The sequence below is a fragment of the Limulus polyphemus genome, unplaced genomic scaffold (assembly GCF_000517525.1).
Source record: "Limulus polyphemus unplaced genomic scaffold, Limulus_polyphemus-2.1.2 Scaffold2758, whole genome shotgun sequence".
Lineage (NCBI taxonomy): Eukaryota > Metazoa > Arthropoda > Merostomata > Xiphosura > Limulidae > Limulus > Limulus polyphemus.
Genome location: NW_013668368.1, coordinates 121,359 through 134,220, shown reverse-complemented (window position 1 = coordinate 134,220; position 12,862 = coordinate 121,359). Strand labels below are relative to the sequence as shown.

At 33.4% G+C, this 12,862-nt stretch overlaps 1 protein-coding gene across 4 annotated transcripts in view; it reads left to right on the top strand.

The window, feature by feature from the left end:
* LOC106467827 (synaptic vesicular amine transporter-like) overlaps nt 1-12,862 on the top strand; it is a 66,125-nt gene that overhangs the window by 9,094 nt on the left and 44,169 nt on the right. Inside the window, exons 1-3 of one of the 4 annotated variants that reach the window (XM_022396022.1) lie at nt 2,520-2,535; nt 5,245-5,363; nt 6,095-6,362. The exons of 1 other annotated variant lie outside the window; for it this stretch is intronic. In XM_022396022.1, coding sequence (XP_022251730.1) covers nt 5,255-5,363; nt 6,095-6,362 — 377 coding nt within the window. In that variant the 5' untranslated portion in view covers nt 2,520-2,535; nt 5,245-5,254. Of the gene's footprint in view, nt 1-2,519; nt 2,536-5,190; nt 5,364-6,094; nt 6,363-12,862 lie in introns of those variants that run through there. 2 more of the 4 variants (XM_022396020.1, XM_022396021.1) reach the window with 2 other exon arrangements.

The following is a 12,862-nucleotide window of genomic DNA, read 5'->3' as shown; positions in this document are numbered from 1 at the left end:
CTTCATTAGTTACAGGTTTACAGTTGTGATATCGTGAGATGTTATATTGTGACTTTATTTTAGGCCTGTGTAAGGCGGTAATTAATTTTTTACGTTATTGTCATTAAGTGGGTAATGAGTCACAAAACAAATAATCAAAACATTTCAGAGGTGGGGGCGCCAAAAGTGTATTTGCCCCCGGGTGCTAAGAACCCTTGCTACGCCACTGGGAATACCAGAGACAACCATGGAAAAAAATACATATAATGATCTGAGATGTTACATCAGAAACAACATCACCTAAGTTTGTAAAAATGTTATCAATTGTAGACACAGCTGCACCAATTACCCCAGTAGGTTGATAAATATATAGTTTAGCATTTATAACAGACATAAATTATTTAATTCAAAGACACAATTTCGATCTATAATTGTTTGGGTAATTTTGAAAATAGTTCACATTAAAATAGCCACAAAAACACGGATTTATCATAATTTATATTGTCTACTAGTGTATCTATAAATTCGTACCAGTTTTCAGAAGGTGGGCGATAAATACAATAAAAAGTGTACATTTCATTAATAGTAAAACTACACAAATCAATATGATCAGTTCAATAACGGAGTTAATATTAAACTTATACTTTAAGCTTGTTTTGTTTGTAATTAAGCACAAAGCTACACAATGGGCTATCTGTGCTCTGCCCACCACGGGTATCGAAACCCGGATTCTAGCGTTGTAAGTCTACAGACATACCGCTGTGCCACTGAGGGGCTATAGTTTAAGCCAGTATGAGAATAAATGACAGTGCCGCCTCCATGCCCAGAGAGCCTGCCAAAAATATCGATATTATAGATTAATAATGGGGGTAGGGGCTTTTTATCACAACACCATGACTCAAGGAATATTAAGATATCACAACAACAACAACAAGATTGAGTTAATATATCATCAATCTTATTCCTAATACTTCTGACATTTAAACATAACAATTTAAGCCTATGGTTCATTGTCTATCCTATGTATAGACTCCTCTCTACTCTGAAAATAATTTCTAACAATTAAATACGCAGACCAAAGCTCCGGTGAGAAAAATTTTGATGCTATTAATGATAACCATTCATTCTCCACACAGTAGGACGTTGACGTAGTCATTCTTTCTGAGCTCAGCTTCTTACAATTTTTAGCATTGAAACTGTTCTTTTTCAAAAATATCTCAATATCTGTATCAGTTGTGTTCAGAGCACATCGACCAATATACAGTCTTTTCCTACCACTATATGCCGATTTTAATGTATCTTCGCTATCACTCATTTTAATGCTACGAGTGACAATGCGTAGTTGACGCGATTGTTTTCTTCTGTTTTACACCATTACATTGTACCATCAATGGCAGAGTATGCAGGGTTCTCATAATGGGTATTATCTTCGATACTAATTCTGTCCTTCTTGAATACAACATTATTCGATCTGTCGATTTAAATAGTATTAACAGCAGCAGCATAAGACCCTAAACTAGGAACTTTCGAGGAATAACTTCCAAAACACGGTTTCTTGATGACGCTGAAACTGCTAAATTTGTACCATGTAAAACAATCAACTCCTGAATGTATTCCTGTATTTCATTACGACAAAGTTTTACTTCCTCCTTTAATTGAATATTTTCTTTTAAAACAAGTTCCAATTTAATTAGCAAATTCCTCTAGAAAAGATAGCCAATTACTATCTTGATTTATTAATGTACGCACATTATTTAATAAGTCACTTACTTAATCTTGTACTTGAGCCTGAGAATTAATGTGATTAATTCCGTCGACATTTGTGTCCATGACGGTCGCCATGTGTGAGAAAGATATACGGCGATTAGTATTACACTTTGTACATTTCCATTTCTGATCGCAAGAATACTGAAATCCTCAAAATTGATATGATATTTCACCCGACATACATAACACGATATAACAGAATTTTCTACCGTATAGGGTTTGCCCACCGCAACTTTGGATGAGCATATTTCACATTTTAAGATATCAAACCAAATTAACACTAAGTTTAGTAAGATCTGAAATGCAAAGTATAAATAATATTGACTCCATCCAGACGAACATCACATTTTCAGTAAAACAAAAGCAACAGATTCATTACAAACTAAGAAAAGGCATTGGCTCATGATCTCTATTTGATCACTATTCACTTTCAGTATCGCTTGTTGTATTAAAATAATAAATAAGGCAAATGCACTAGAAACTGCAAGGTGAATTTTTAGCTCTCTAGCTTGTTTAAAGGTTTACTAAGCTTTGCGATAACTTCCACAATGCCAAGTCAGCTATGTTTTCAAGCAATGCTCCTTAACAACAAACAGAATCGAGTCTTCAGCACCTTTATCTGTACACATCTGATTAATATGTTAGAACTTTGTTACAACCCACTCAAAGTATTATCTAGCAAGTTAACTTAGTGCGACAACAGTACACTTTTGGCTTAGCCTATGACTGTATGTATGTATGTGTGAGATCGTTTCCAAGGCTGGATGTACCGAAATTAAAAACAAAAATGTACGAATTACGTAATTCAATGTTTATGTTATACAGGGATTTATCTCATGGTATTTAGATATCATAAACTTAAATTAATTTTATTGAGGTTTGTATGTTTCCTCACGCCATTAATTAATTTATTAACATAGTTTAGTTATCAAAATATTTATGAAACCTCTCAGAAAAAAAGAAAATTCTAACCGATATTCCCGTTTACCAAACTTTATAACTGTCAGATGAGGAGATATCTGCTTGGAATTAGAGATATGCTTGCCCAATATGAAACCCCTAGTAAGAGCCGAAGCTTTTAGGTTCAAGCCTTAACCAGGGCAGTTTTTTGGCATTCTGACTTGTTATGCTGATAGAAAGTATGAAACCTCAAACCTGCCAGGATTTAACTACAAAGTAAACACTGCCATATCACGAGCGCTATTTAATTACGCTATTATTATATAAGCTATTGCAGTTAACAGGCCAATCACCATCCTATCTAACTAAAATATAAATGTAACTGTGAAAGTTTGTAAAGTGTATAGCGACTAATATACACTTAGCCATAAGATACATGTTACGCCACATTATAGATGTGCAAGTGTATTGTAGAATTGATTTAAAACTTGGAAATGAAATGTTTATCAATAATAAAGATCTGTATCGGTAACTTCTAGCCACTAATGATGTTTCTGTAACTCTTTTGTTTGTTTGTTTATAATTAAGCACAAAGCTACACAATGGGCTATCTGTGCTCTGCCCACCACGCGTATCGAAACCCGGGTCTCGCGTTGTAAGTCCGCAGACATACCGCTGTGCCATTGGGGGGCTCTGTAACTCTTTAACGATGCTGAATTTTAATACAATTTTTACTTATTGAAGAATAAAGTTATCTAATTTTCTTTAACATTTTTATGTTCCAAGCTTGGGTGATTACATTGAGTTCAATAAATTCCGGTTTGTCAAAGATTGAATGTATTGAAAATAATTTATGATAAAATTCTGATACATCACAAAGCGAAATGAAAATATTTCTTAATTTATCAGAAAAGCAAACGAATTGAAACTTATAATTTATGAAAAAATATTTCGTATGTATAAAGGAATCTATGCATGCTATGTATGTCACAATACTTTCAAATTCCATTGTTTCAGTTTCTGTTTAATGATTGTGTTTCTAAAGAAAAGTTTAATTACTAAAGTGACAATAATTCACCATGTCGAAGTGTATGAGACACTTTTCTATATCTATGTAGGTGGTAAATGTTGTCAATTGTGTATTTGAATGATAAAACTATGTTGAGGATTTTGTAGATTTATTTCTATCATTTTATTTTGTTAAATACTTTAAAGGCTAAAAATGTGTTTTTAGCGTATTGAGTGTGTGCTATTTGCTTTAAAACACCTTTTGTTTTTACTGTATATGACAATTTTAGAAGAACGAAGTTTTGTTAACCTTCTTCATTGCTAAAGTGAGTTCCTTTGTTAGAGTTACAGCAGTTTTCCAAGATCATGTAGTTAAAGGATTAGTCAGGCTTAATTCTACGCAAGTCTTCTGCAGTACTCGTTAACAGACAATACGAGTTTCTTATCTTCTCAGCACATGAGCTCTTACCTTTCAGTAAGCAAACATATCGGACAGAGAGAAAATACCACTCTCCTTAGCTTGGGGATTTTGCTCAAGATGCTCGATGCAGATTTCCAAGATTGATGGGCAGAAACCTATTTTATAACATATAACACAATAAAAGCCGCTAGAGGGCAGCTTGCGTATAAAATCCTTGTTATGTCTTTTCAAGAGAAACAATTAGCAAATACTTGCGGCTAATCAACGTCTATCCTTAAAAACATTTGATCCAAACATTAGTGAAATGACATGTTAAGATTTAGTTCTACATTCATAGTTAGGATAGAGTTTGAAATTATTTTCGTTCTTAACATTTTGTGACTCGTTTTATAAATGTAAAATAATCAACAATTTTACGAGAGCCTGTAAATTTCTAGACTTGTGACTGCAACGGTACGGTATCAGTTAAAGGTTATTTTACAGCGGTTCTGTTGACCAAGTGGTTCTGTGTTTCGTGAAGACAGGAATTTGTGTGGTTGAACATTTTCAAAACAAAATAGAATACATAAATTTCTATACCAAGTGAGTACAGTATTAACTTGAAATACTAATTTAAAGAATTTACATATAGTGATCTGACAAAGTAACTTTTGTGAAGATTTAAGAAACATATTCTTCTGCAAATAACAACCAACAAGCATATATGTGAACTAAAATCAATATGTTTGGTTAAAAAGGCAATCTGAATTCCATTTGTAAAATCCAAAAACGGTAAGCTAAGGCATAAACAATAAATTAATGCAACTTTTAACGCTTTTCGGTTATATTTTGTAATGATAAAATATTAAAAACTACTGAGGGATAACACTTGATTAGATTAAAAAATGTCATAAAAACCTTTTAAAGTTTTCAGATTTATGTATGGAAGTTTAGTCTAAAAGTGGAAGTGTAAATAAAATATTTTGCTTTTTTGTAATGTTCTTTATTCTTTGGAATGTCATGAAAATATTAATTAATCCAACTTCCGGTAAAGCTGAAATTGGGCATGTTTTTAACTTTGTTCTTAATTTCACATCTTAAATAAGAACATTATATTGCCAATATCATGCATCTAGATTAGTAAATACCTTGGTAAAAGAACAGCATCTTTAACAGACCATGTTCCTCAGTTTGTTTATAATGCGTGAAGAACAGTCGATTGTGTGGAGAATTCAACATTCTGGCAGAATTATTGTTTCTCTCGTGTATTTTTCCCTTTTCCTGGACAATGTGCTGCTGACTGTAGTTGGTAAGCAGATTCAGTTTTTTGTTGGTATAATTGTTACATGATACTTCTATGCATGTTATTGAATGATCTAGACATTATGTATCTAAGGTCCATGAAATGATATTTTATATACAATTGCAAAAGTAACGTGAAAGGCAAAGAAATTCTAAAAATAAAGATATAACAGCTATACAATAGACCTTAATTTTTGTTAATGTAATAACCTAAATATTTTTTGCTTTTGCTACCAATTAGATACTCATTAACAAATATTCTTGAAATAAATGATGCAGAAATGTTATTATTATCAGAATAAAGAGTTTTCATAGGCCTAAAACCTACATTATGTTTAGTTGTTTTTCTATGACAAGAAAACATTAATTAAAGACAAATGAAAGGTTAATATGTTTTTATTAGAAAATATGATAGGAAGTACTCTATGTTTTGAACTTAAGATAGCATTGGAGCATACAATATTTTGAGAAAATTGTCTTGAGGACGACGTTTCATAGAGAAATAAGCTATGTAGCATATTTTTCAAATAATATTAAAAACAAACAAACTTGCAAGTAATTTCATAATTTCATGATTTAATCAAACAATTCATCACTTTTAGTTAACTTACATAATTTTTTAGTTCTTAAAAATAGCGTAATAAGATTTAATAAGTTTATAACACTTGTAACTGTATTTCGTAATCTATTGAGTTTTTAAAAACTTTAATAAAACTATACATCTAAACTTTTTTCCAGTACCAATTATTCCTGACTATCTTTACAAGCTTGAACATGGTAAAAGTAATCAAACGGAGAAAGATAGCTTACGTTACGACCTGGATAATGACACAGCGACTACTGTAAACAATTCAAGAATATTCGTAGGAATAGTAGCGTATATAGAAAATCGGTCATCAGAAGGCATCACTCAACTTGATTTGCCTGAACAGATTGGTTTATTTTTCGCTACAAAAGCTTTTGTCCAGCTCGTAGCAAATACCCTTGTAGGACAATTTACAAACAGGTCAGAAACGTTCTTGTTCATATACATCTTGATTTTTTTGTAAATTTGCAAGTTATTTATACGTTTAATGTGTACTTTATAGAGAGGACAAGGCAAAACATACTTTCGAGTTTGGGAACAAAATAATAAATAGTCTGCAATACAAAACAAGTTATACAGCGTAACTGGGCTAAAAATTGTTCTCTAATGCTTTTAAAGTACAAATTTTACGTTGAAATAAAATTGTAAAAGTTTTTGTGTAATTTTTGTTCTTTTTTTACTTACTGGTATAGATATACATATATGTATATTAATTTAAACAGGAGACTCACTCGCTTTTTAGATTTGATTAATAAATCAGTAACCTCTTATGGTTAAAAGCTGAATTCATATGTCGAGTTTCTTTAGTACAGTTTTAAGCCACAGTAGCTAAAGCCTCATTGATTTATTTAATTTATTTTGAATCTAGAAAACAACAACAAATTCTAATATTGAATATTCATCGCTTAGGATAATTCAAAATCGATTAAAAAAAGAAGAGTAAAAGATAAACAGTTATTGGATATTGTTCATATTCTACTGTCAGTTATATGTTTTGCCAAAAATAATTTTTTTTTTCACGTTTAGTCGACAACCTAAATAAACAATAACAAAAAAGGTACAACTTAGAAGCACGTTATTAATCAATTAATCGAGTACAGAATTTATAAGTCAGCGAAGAAAGAATGATTTATATGATATTTTGAATTTCTTAAAAACTTCGAATTTCTGAAACATTATATCTTTAATTACTATTTAGGGTAGACTAGACATATTTGAACTTTGACCTTAGTCTCTCACCCAAGATAATGGCCTCCACTGGGTGCACCATGTCGGAGGAACTCTGGCAAACCAAATACCTGGAGCATTTCACATTTCTGGGTAATATTTAATAAATTAGCTTGTCTTTTGTTAAACGCAAAACTACAAAAAAAGGCCATTTCTGCTTTTATCACCACTGGTATCGAAACCAGGTGTTTAGTATCGTGAACTTGCAATTTACCACGAATATTATGACCATCGAGACAACTTTATGCCTTCTGGCAGCATAACATGACGATATACATTTCTCACACCTGATTCTAACCGTTTTAACATTAATGGGGAAGTCGTCTCCTCCTTACTTTTAGACTGATAGGCTGTAGTGAAGGCAACTAGTCAACAGCATCCTCCGCCGACTATTGGGCAATTCTTTTGTTTGATCAAATAGTAGATTTTGACTGTCAATCACCCACAACCCAAATTGCGGAACGTGTGCTTGTAACAAAAGGACGCGAACCATGAATGCTTGAATTCATAGTCCTAGCAAGTTAATCATGAAACTGCTCTAGTACCGTCACTGTCGGAGTTCGATGCTCTTCATATCTAGTGATTATCGTTTAATTAGTAATGTTTATAACATTAGTATTTATTTTAAGTAAGATTCCTATTTGGAGTAAACTGAATATTAAAGTGGTGTCATACAACTGGTGCATAGAACTACATATTTGAACCACACAACAAATAATGTTTACTAATTACAGTTTAATGAATTACTAACTATAGTCCCTCAGTGGCTCCGCGGTAAGTCTCTGGACTTATAACTGTGAGCACAGCATAAACAACCCATTGTGTAGGTTTGTGCTTAAAAAACAAATACTTACTATAAATAATATAATTAATAAATAATTTTATCAGGTTAATGTCGGGATCCAACTGCCAAAGATGTTTAATGCTGGAACAAGTCCTGATACAGTTCCCTATCATGGCTCTTGTACAAACATGTAAGAATTTCTGACCAGTTAAAACAACCTATCTAACTGGTTCTATTAGAATCATGCCAAATTGTAGAGAACGTATGAAATAATGTACTCGATAAGTTAATTATAAAAGGCGAGAAATAGTGACTATGGAATGAAAGAAGTGTAAAAACATATAATAAGGATGACACTCAGGATGAAAAGATACTCTCACTTCAAAAAAAAAAGAGATACCTAGGAAGGTTAATGCTTTTCATGAAAGCAGAAACAAGATAGGAAATTCCACTGATGATGCTCAGTGATAAATGCTTGTCAATTATTAAAAGAATCTTATCATAATGGACGTAGCGTGTATCTATGTACATGACCGAAATAATAAATACAATACGGCGCCATTTATTGAATAGCACCACAAACAAAAATCCATAAAAATTTACACTTTAGGTATTCAAGATTTACACAATTAGAAAAATAACTGTGGTATGTGCAACAACCATTTCTTTATCACAGAACACAATTTTAAACAAAAGTACTCTCATCACAACAAGAACGGGACTTTTACTGGAACTTTACATGAGGGTTTGATTATATCTTTACAGATGTAATTTGTAAATATATTTCTTAAAAAAAAAAGAAACAAAAACCTATTTTTTTCAATAAAGGGTACCACTTTTAATATATAAAACATTACACTTATATTAGCACAATCCGAACACTTTTCCCGTGCAGTACTTCCCAGAAAAATTACTAGTATATAATAATGTCTATATATATATATATATAAATTTAAAATTCTATCAGCCAATTACACATGACTCGATTCATAAGTTGGTAGCAGTTTTTGTGGATGGGCCAGATTCTTTACAGTAGGTGTCTGACGTTTTGGCATTATAGTTAAACAATAAACAAACAGTAGCACAGTCCAATTATTTTAAAATATATTAAAACAAGTCAAACGTATATACGAATGTTCGTTACATTGTTGGTTGTCAGTTATATTCAGAATTTTAAATTATTGTATCTTTTCTCGTCAATGTCCACTATTGGTTTCCACAATTGTATCCAGAACTTTAAATATAAATATTTGTCTCTTTTTATCAAAGTCTACACAGACGGTTCAATTACTTTAGAACATAATTGACAAGACAAATTATTATTCTCTACTCTATTATCACAATATAATATGTGATAATTTCCCTTTAAAAATCACCACTATATGCTTTTTATGACTAAATTTATAATCGCTCTGTCTAGATATACCCACCTATATCGAAAATTATTTTGGATGCATATTTATAGACCAACAGAGGACTAGAATGTTCCCTACGTTACGAGATATTGTGGCGCTTTAATACTGAATTAAAACAATAAGAAAAATTTAGAAGATTCTAGTAACATAACGCAATAACAACAGTAACCAATTCACAAGATTGAACTACACAACATATGGTTCGAAAACAGTAATGTAAACAAACCTGTGATAAACTATCACCTCTAAAGATAATTAGAATTCGCCACTTGCACTAAACTTAAACTATCTAAATCAATTCTCGCATTAAATTTACAGTCGTGTATATCTAACAAAAAGACCCTCTACAAGAAAAATATTTACCATATCTTTATACTATATACAAAGACTGTTTTCAGTTCATGCACAAAGTCTACTCCTACAGTCTGTACCAATATTTGCAGTCTTCTTGATAGCTTCAATGTGGAACCAGTAGTTCTGGAGATAAAATGCCCACCTCATGATCCTCGCACTGTCGATTTTGTACCATTGACTGATTAACTCCTTCCCAAAGAGGTAGTTCTGGAATTTTTGGATGGCAAATATGATGGCTAGACACTCTCATTCAATCACAGAAGAGTTCTTCTCATTACTCAACAGCTTTTTACTGGTGTACATTACAGGAAAAAGTCCATCTACATGTTCTTGCAGAAGTACTTGTCCATTTCCAACATCTGATGCATCGACCTTATCAACGAAGTTTGTTGAAGTCTGGCCATCTAAGAATTGGCTAACTTCTTAATATGTTCTTGAACTTCTGGAATGCCATCTGTTGTGCTTGTTCCCAAATTCACCTTGTTGTGTTGACCTTTCTTGGTCAGTCAGTCAGTGGTGCGGTCTTCAGCATAATTTGGGATGAGCTTCCTATAGTATAGCTAATTCCAGCAAGGACCTGACCTACTGCTTGGTCGTTATAGTAAGTGAATCTTGTATGCAAGTTAGCTTCTACTCTTTCATGGCTATTTGTTGGTCACCTACCTTGTGTCCAATAAAGTCTAGCACAGAATAATTGATGTAACACTTAGATGGTCTGTTGGTCAGACCTGCTGCCCTCACTCACCCAGACAGCTCTCTAAATTTCTTCTGGTGCTCTTCCTATCTAGCTGAATGGGTCAGAATGTTGTCCACATAATGCTCAATGTTAGAGGTTGAACGTCGAGGCTGAATTGACTAACTCAAACAGCATCCTCTTTAACTGGTAGTATTTATTTGGTGTCACAAAGGTTGTCTTCTCTTTATATTCAGTTTCAGTCTCCTTTTTGTCTGGTTCCTCCAAACTTCTACTACCTGATATATTGCCAATCACCAAGTCATAGATAGGTGCCTTCATACACATGGCTTCAAAGTCTCCCACATAGTATGGAGTGTCTACCTTTATTCTTACTATGGGAAACGTTCTTACTGTCCCATCAATCAGCATACACACAAATTTACCTTGCCCATAATTTGGTCATCAGATACTAGACTGGTTCTCACTGCTGTACCCAGTGTCTTGTAGGACTTTTACTTTTGACATAGCTCTCACCTACTGGCATGTTGTGGTTTGTTGGCACCTCTCAATGTTCCAATTACCACTGGCACCATTGACCCATTTGCTAACTTAAGCTGACCATCAATTGTGCACTGTTTAATCATGGTAATAGCACGTCTTTCTTGTGGTGAATCTGACGAGTTGTCTCTATTCGGTTTCTTCTGGCAGCAGCATCCATGGCGAAAGTCACTCTTTCCTAGCTTCTTAAAGGTAGCTCCAGCTGCTTTATGATGAGATTTCTGCAGTTGCTTGTTAATGATAGACTTATATAATGTGCCCCATTTTATAATAAGCATAGCATCTCTTCTCCCTTTTATCTGTTGACTTCTTGTCATCTCTGGTGGCAGCCTGCTTCCAGTTAGCCACTCCTGTTTTAAACTTGGACTCGTTATTCTTGGACTTGCCAGTTTTACTCCCTCCATGGGCTTCCATATACTGTTCTGCCAGCTTGATAATCTTGTTCACGTCTTTTGGTGCTCTCTTTTAAGAACAGTGACATGTTAGTGGAGCATATTATTATAAACTGTTCACGTATTAGTAGACCTGCCAGTCCTTCAAAACTATTTTCACACTTAGCCATGTCAGTCCACCTTGTGAAGTATCACCATAGACGTGCAACATATTCAAATACAGTTTCTCCAGTGTCAGGTTCGATTTCTCTGAACTTCTGGCAAAAACTTTCCTCGGTAAGTTCATAAAGTTTGAGCAAGGCCACTTTTAACTTGTCATAGTCTATGACATCTTTTGACATCATACTCACATACACTTGTAGGCCTTTTCTTGGGAGAAGGGGGCCGAGATAGACTGCCCAGTTGCCTTTGTCCCAGTTCTGACTTTGGGTGAATTTTTCATACCTCCCCAGGAAAGCATCCATGTTGTCTTTCTGTTCATCAAGTGTGGGCAGCTTTAGTCTACTGGCCTTGATCTCACTGTTATTCTTGGGTCCTCCATCTTTCTGTTGGGGGGAGCTTGTCGATCTCAGTTTGTGCACTTATTCTCTCTATTTGCAGTCTTTCCTTTATCTGTTTTTGTTCTCTTATTTTCTCTCTGTTTTGCCTTTCTTCTCTGATGATGGTCTTTTCTTTGTATAAGTCTTCTTGTTGTTTAACAAACTCTTGTACATCACCATCTTTGAGTCTATGTCGCTTTCCCTTCTCTATCCACTAATGAAAGTCAGTTGACACGGTTATATAGTGTGGTTGTGACCTCTACAATATTTTCGCCACCATTACAGGTATATGTAGTCTTATTTGCCAGTAGTTTACGTATACTTCTACCGCCATTTACCTCTGTAGATCCTGGCTGGCTCACCACTGTCAGGTTTTATATATGTATGGATATATTCTTTAGGTGTCTGCGACTTGTTGGCGATAAATTTCAACAATAAACAACCAGCAACAAAGTCCACTTGTTTTAATAGTATATAATAAAATAAGTCAAACATATATACAAATGTTCGTTTTAATGTTGGTTATCACAGTTTTATGCAGAGCTTTAAATAATTATCTCTTTACTTTTTGTTTAACTTTATACTTTAACGTTTTCTATCTACCCATTAAACAATAAAACAAAAAATTGGATAACATTATCAAAAGATAAATGTTAAAAACTCACACTTCATAAAACAACGATTACTCTTACAAAATTCTAAAAACGAGACTGTTTTCAGTCTCAAAATTACAAAAAACAAAACAAATATCTTACTATATTCTCTTTATAGCTAAACTCACAATCACACAGTCTAGATCTATCCGTATATGAACTTCATTTTGGAGCATATTTATAGCTTGACAGAAGCCTAAAACGTTCCACACATTATGAGATATTACGAGGCAATAATACGACAATCGCCAATGCACAACGTATTGTTGCGTCAGCGAGATCACGTGACTATTCTCACGCCCTCTGCTTTCTAGAACTATCC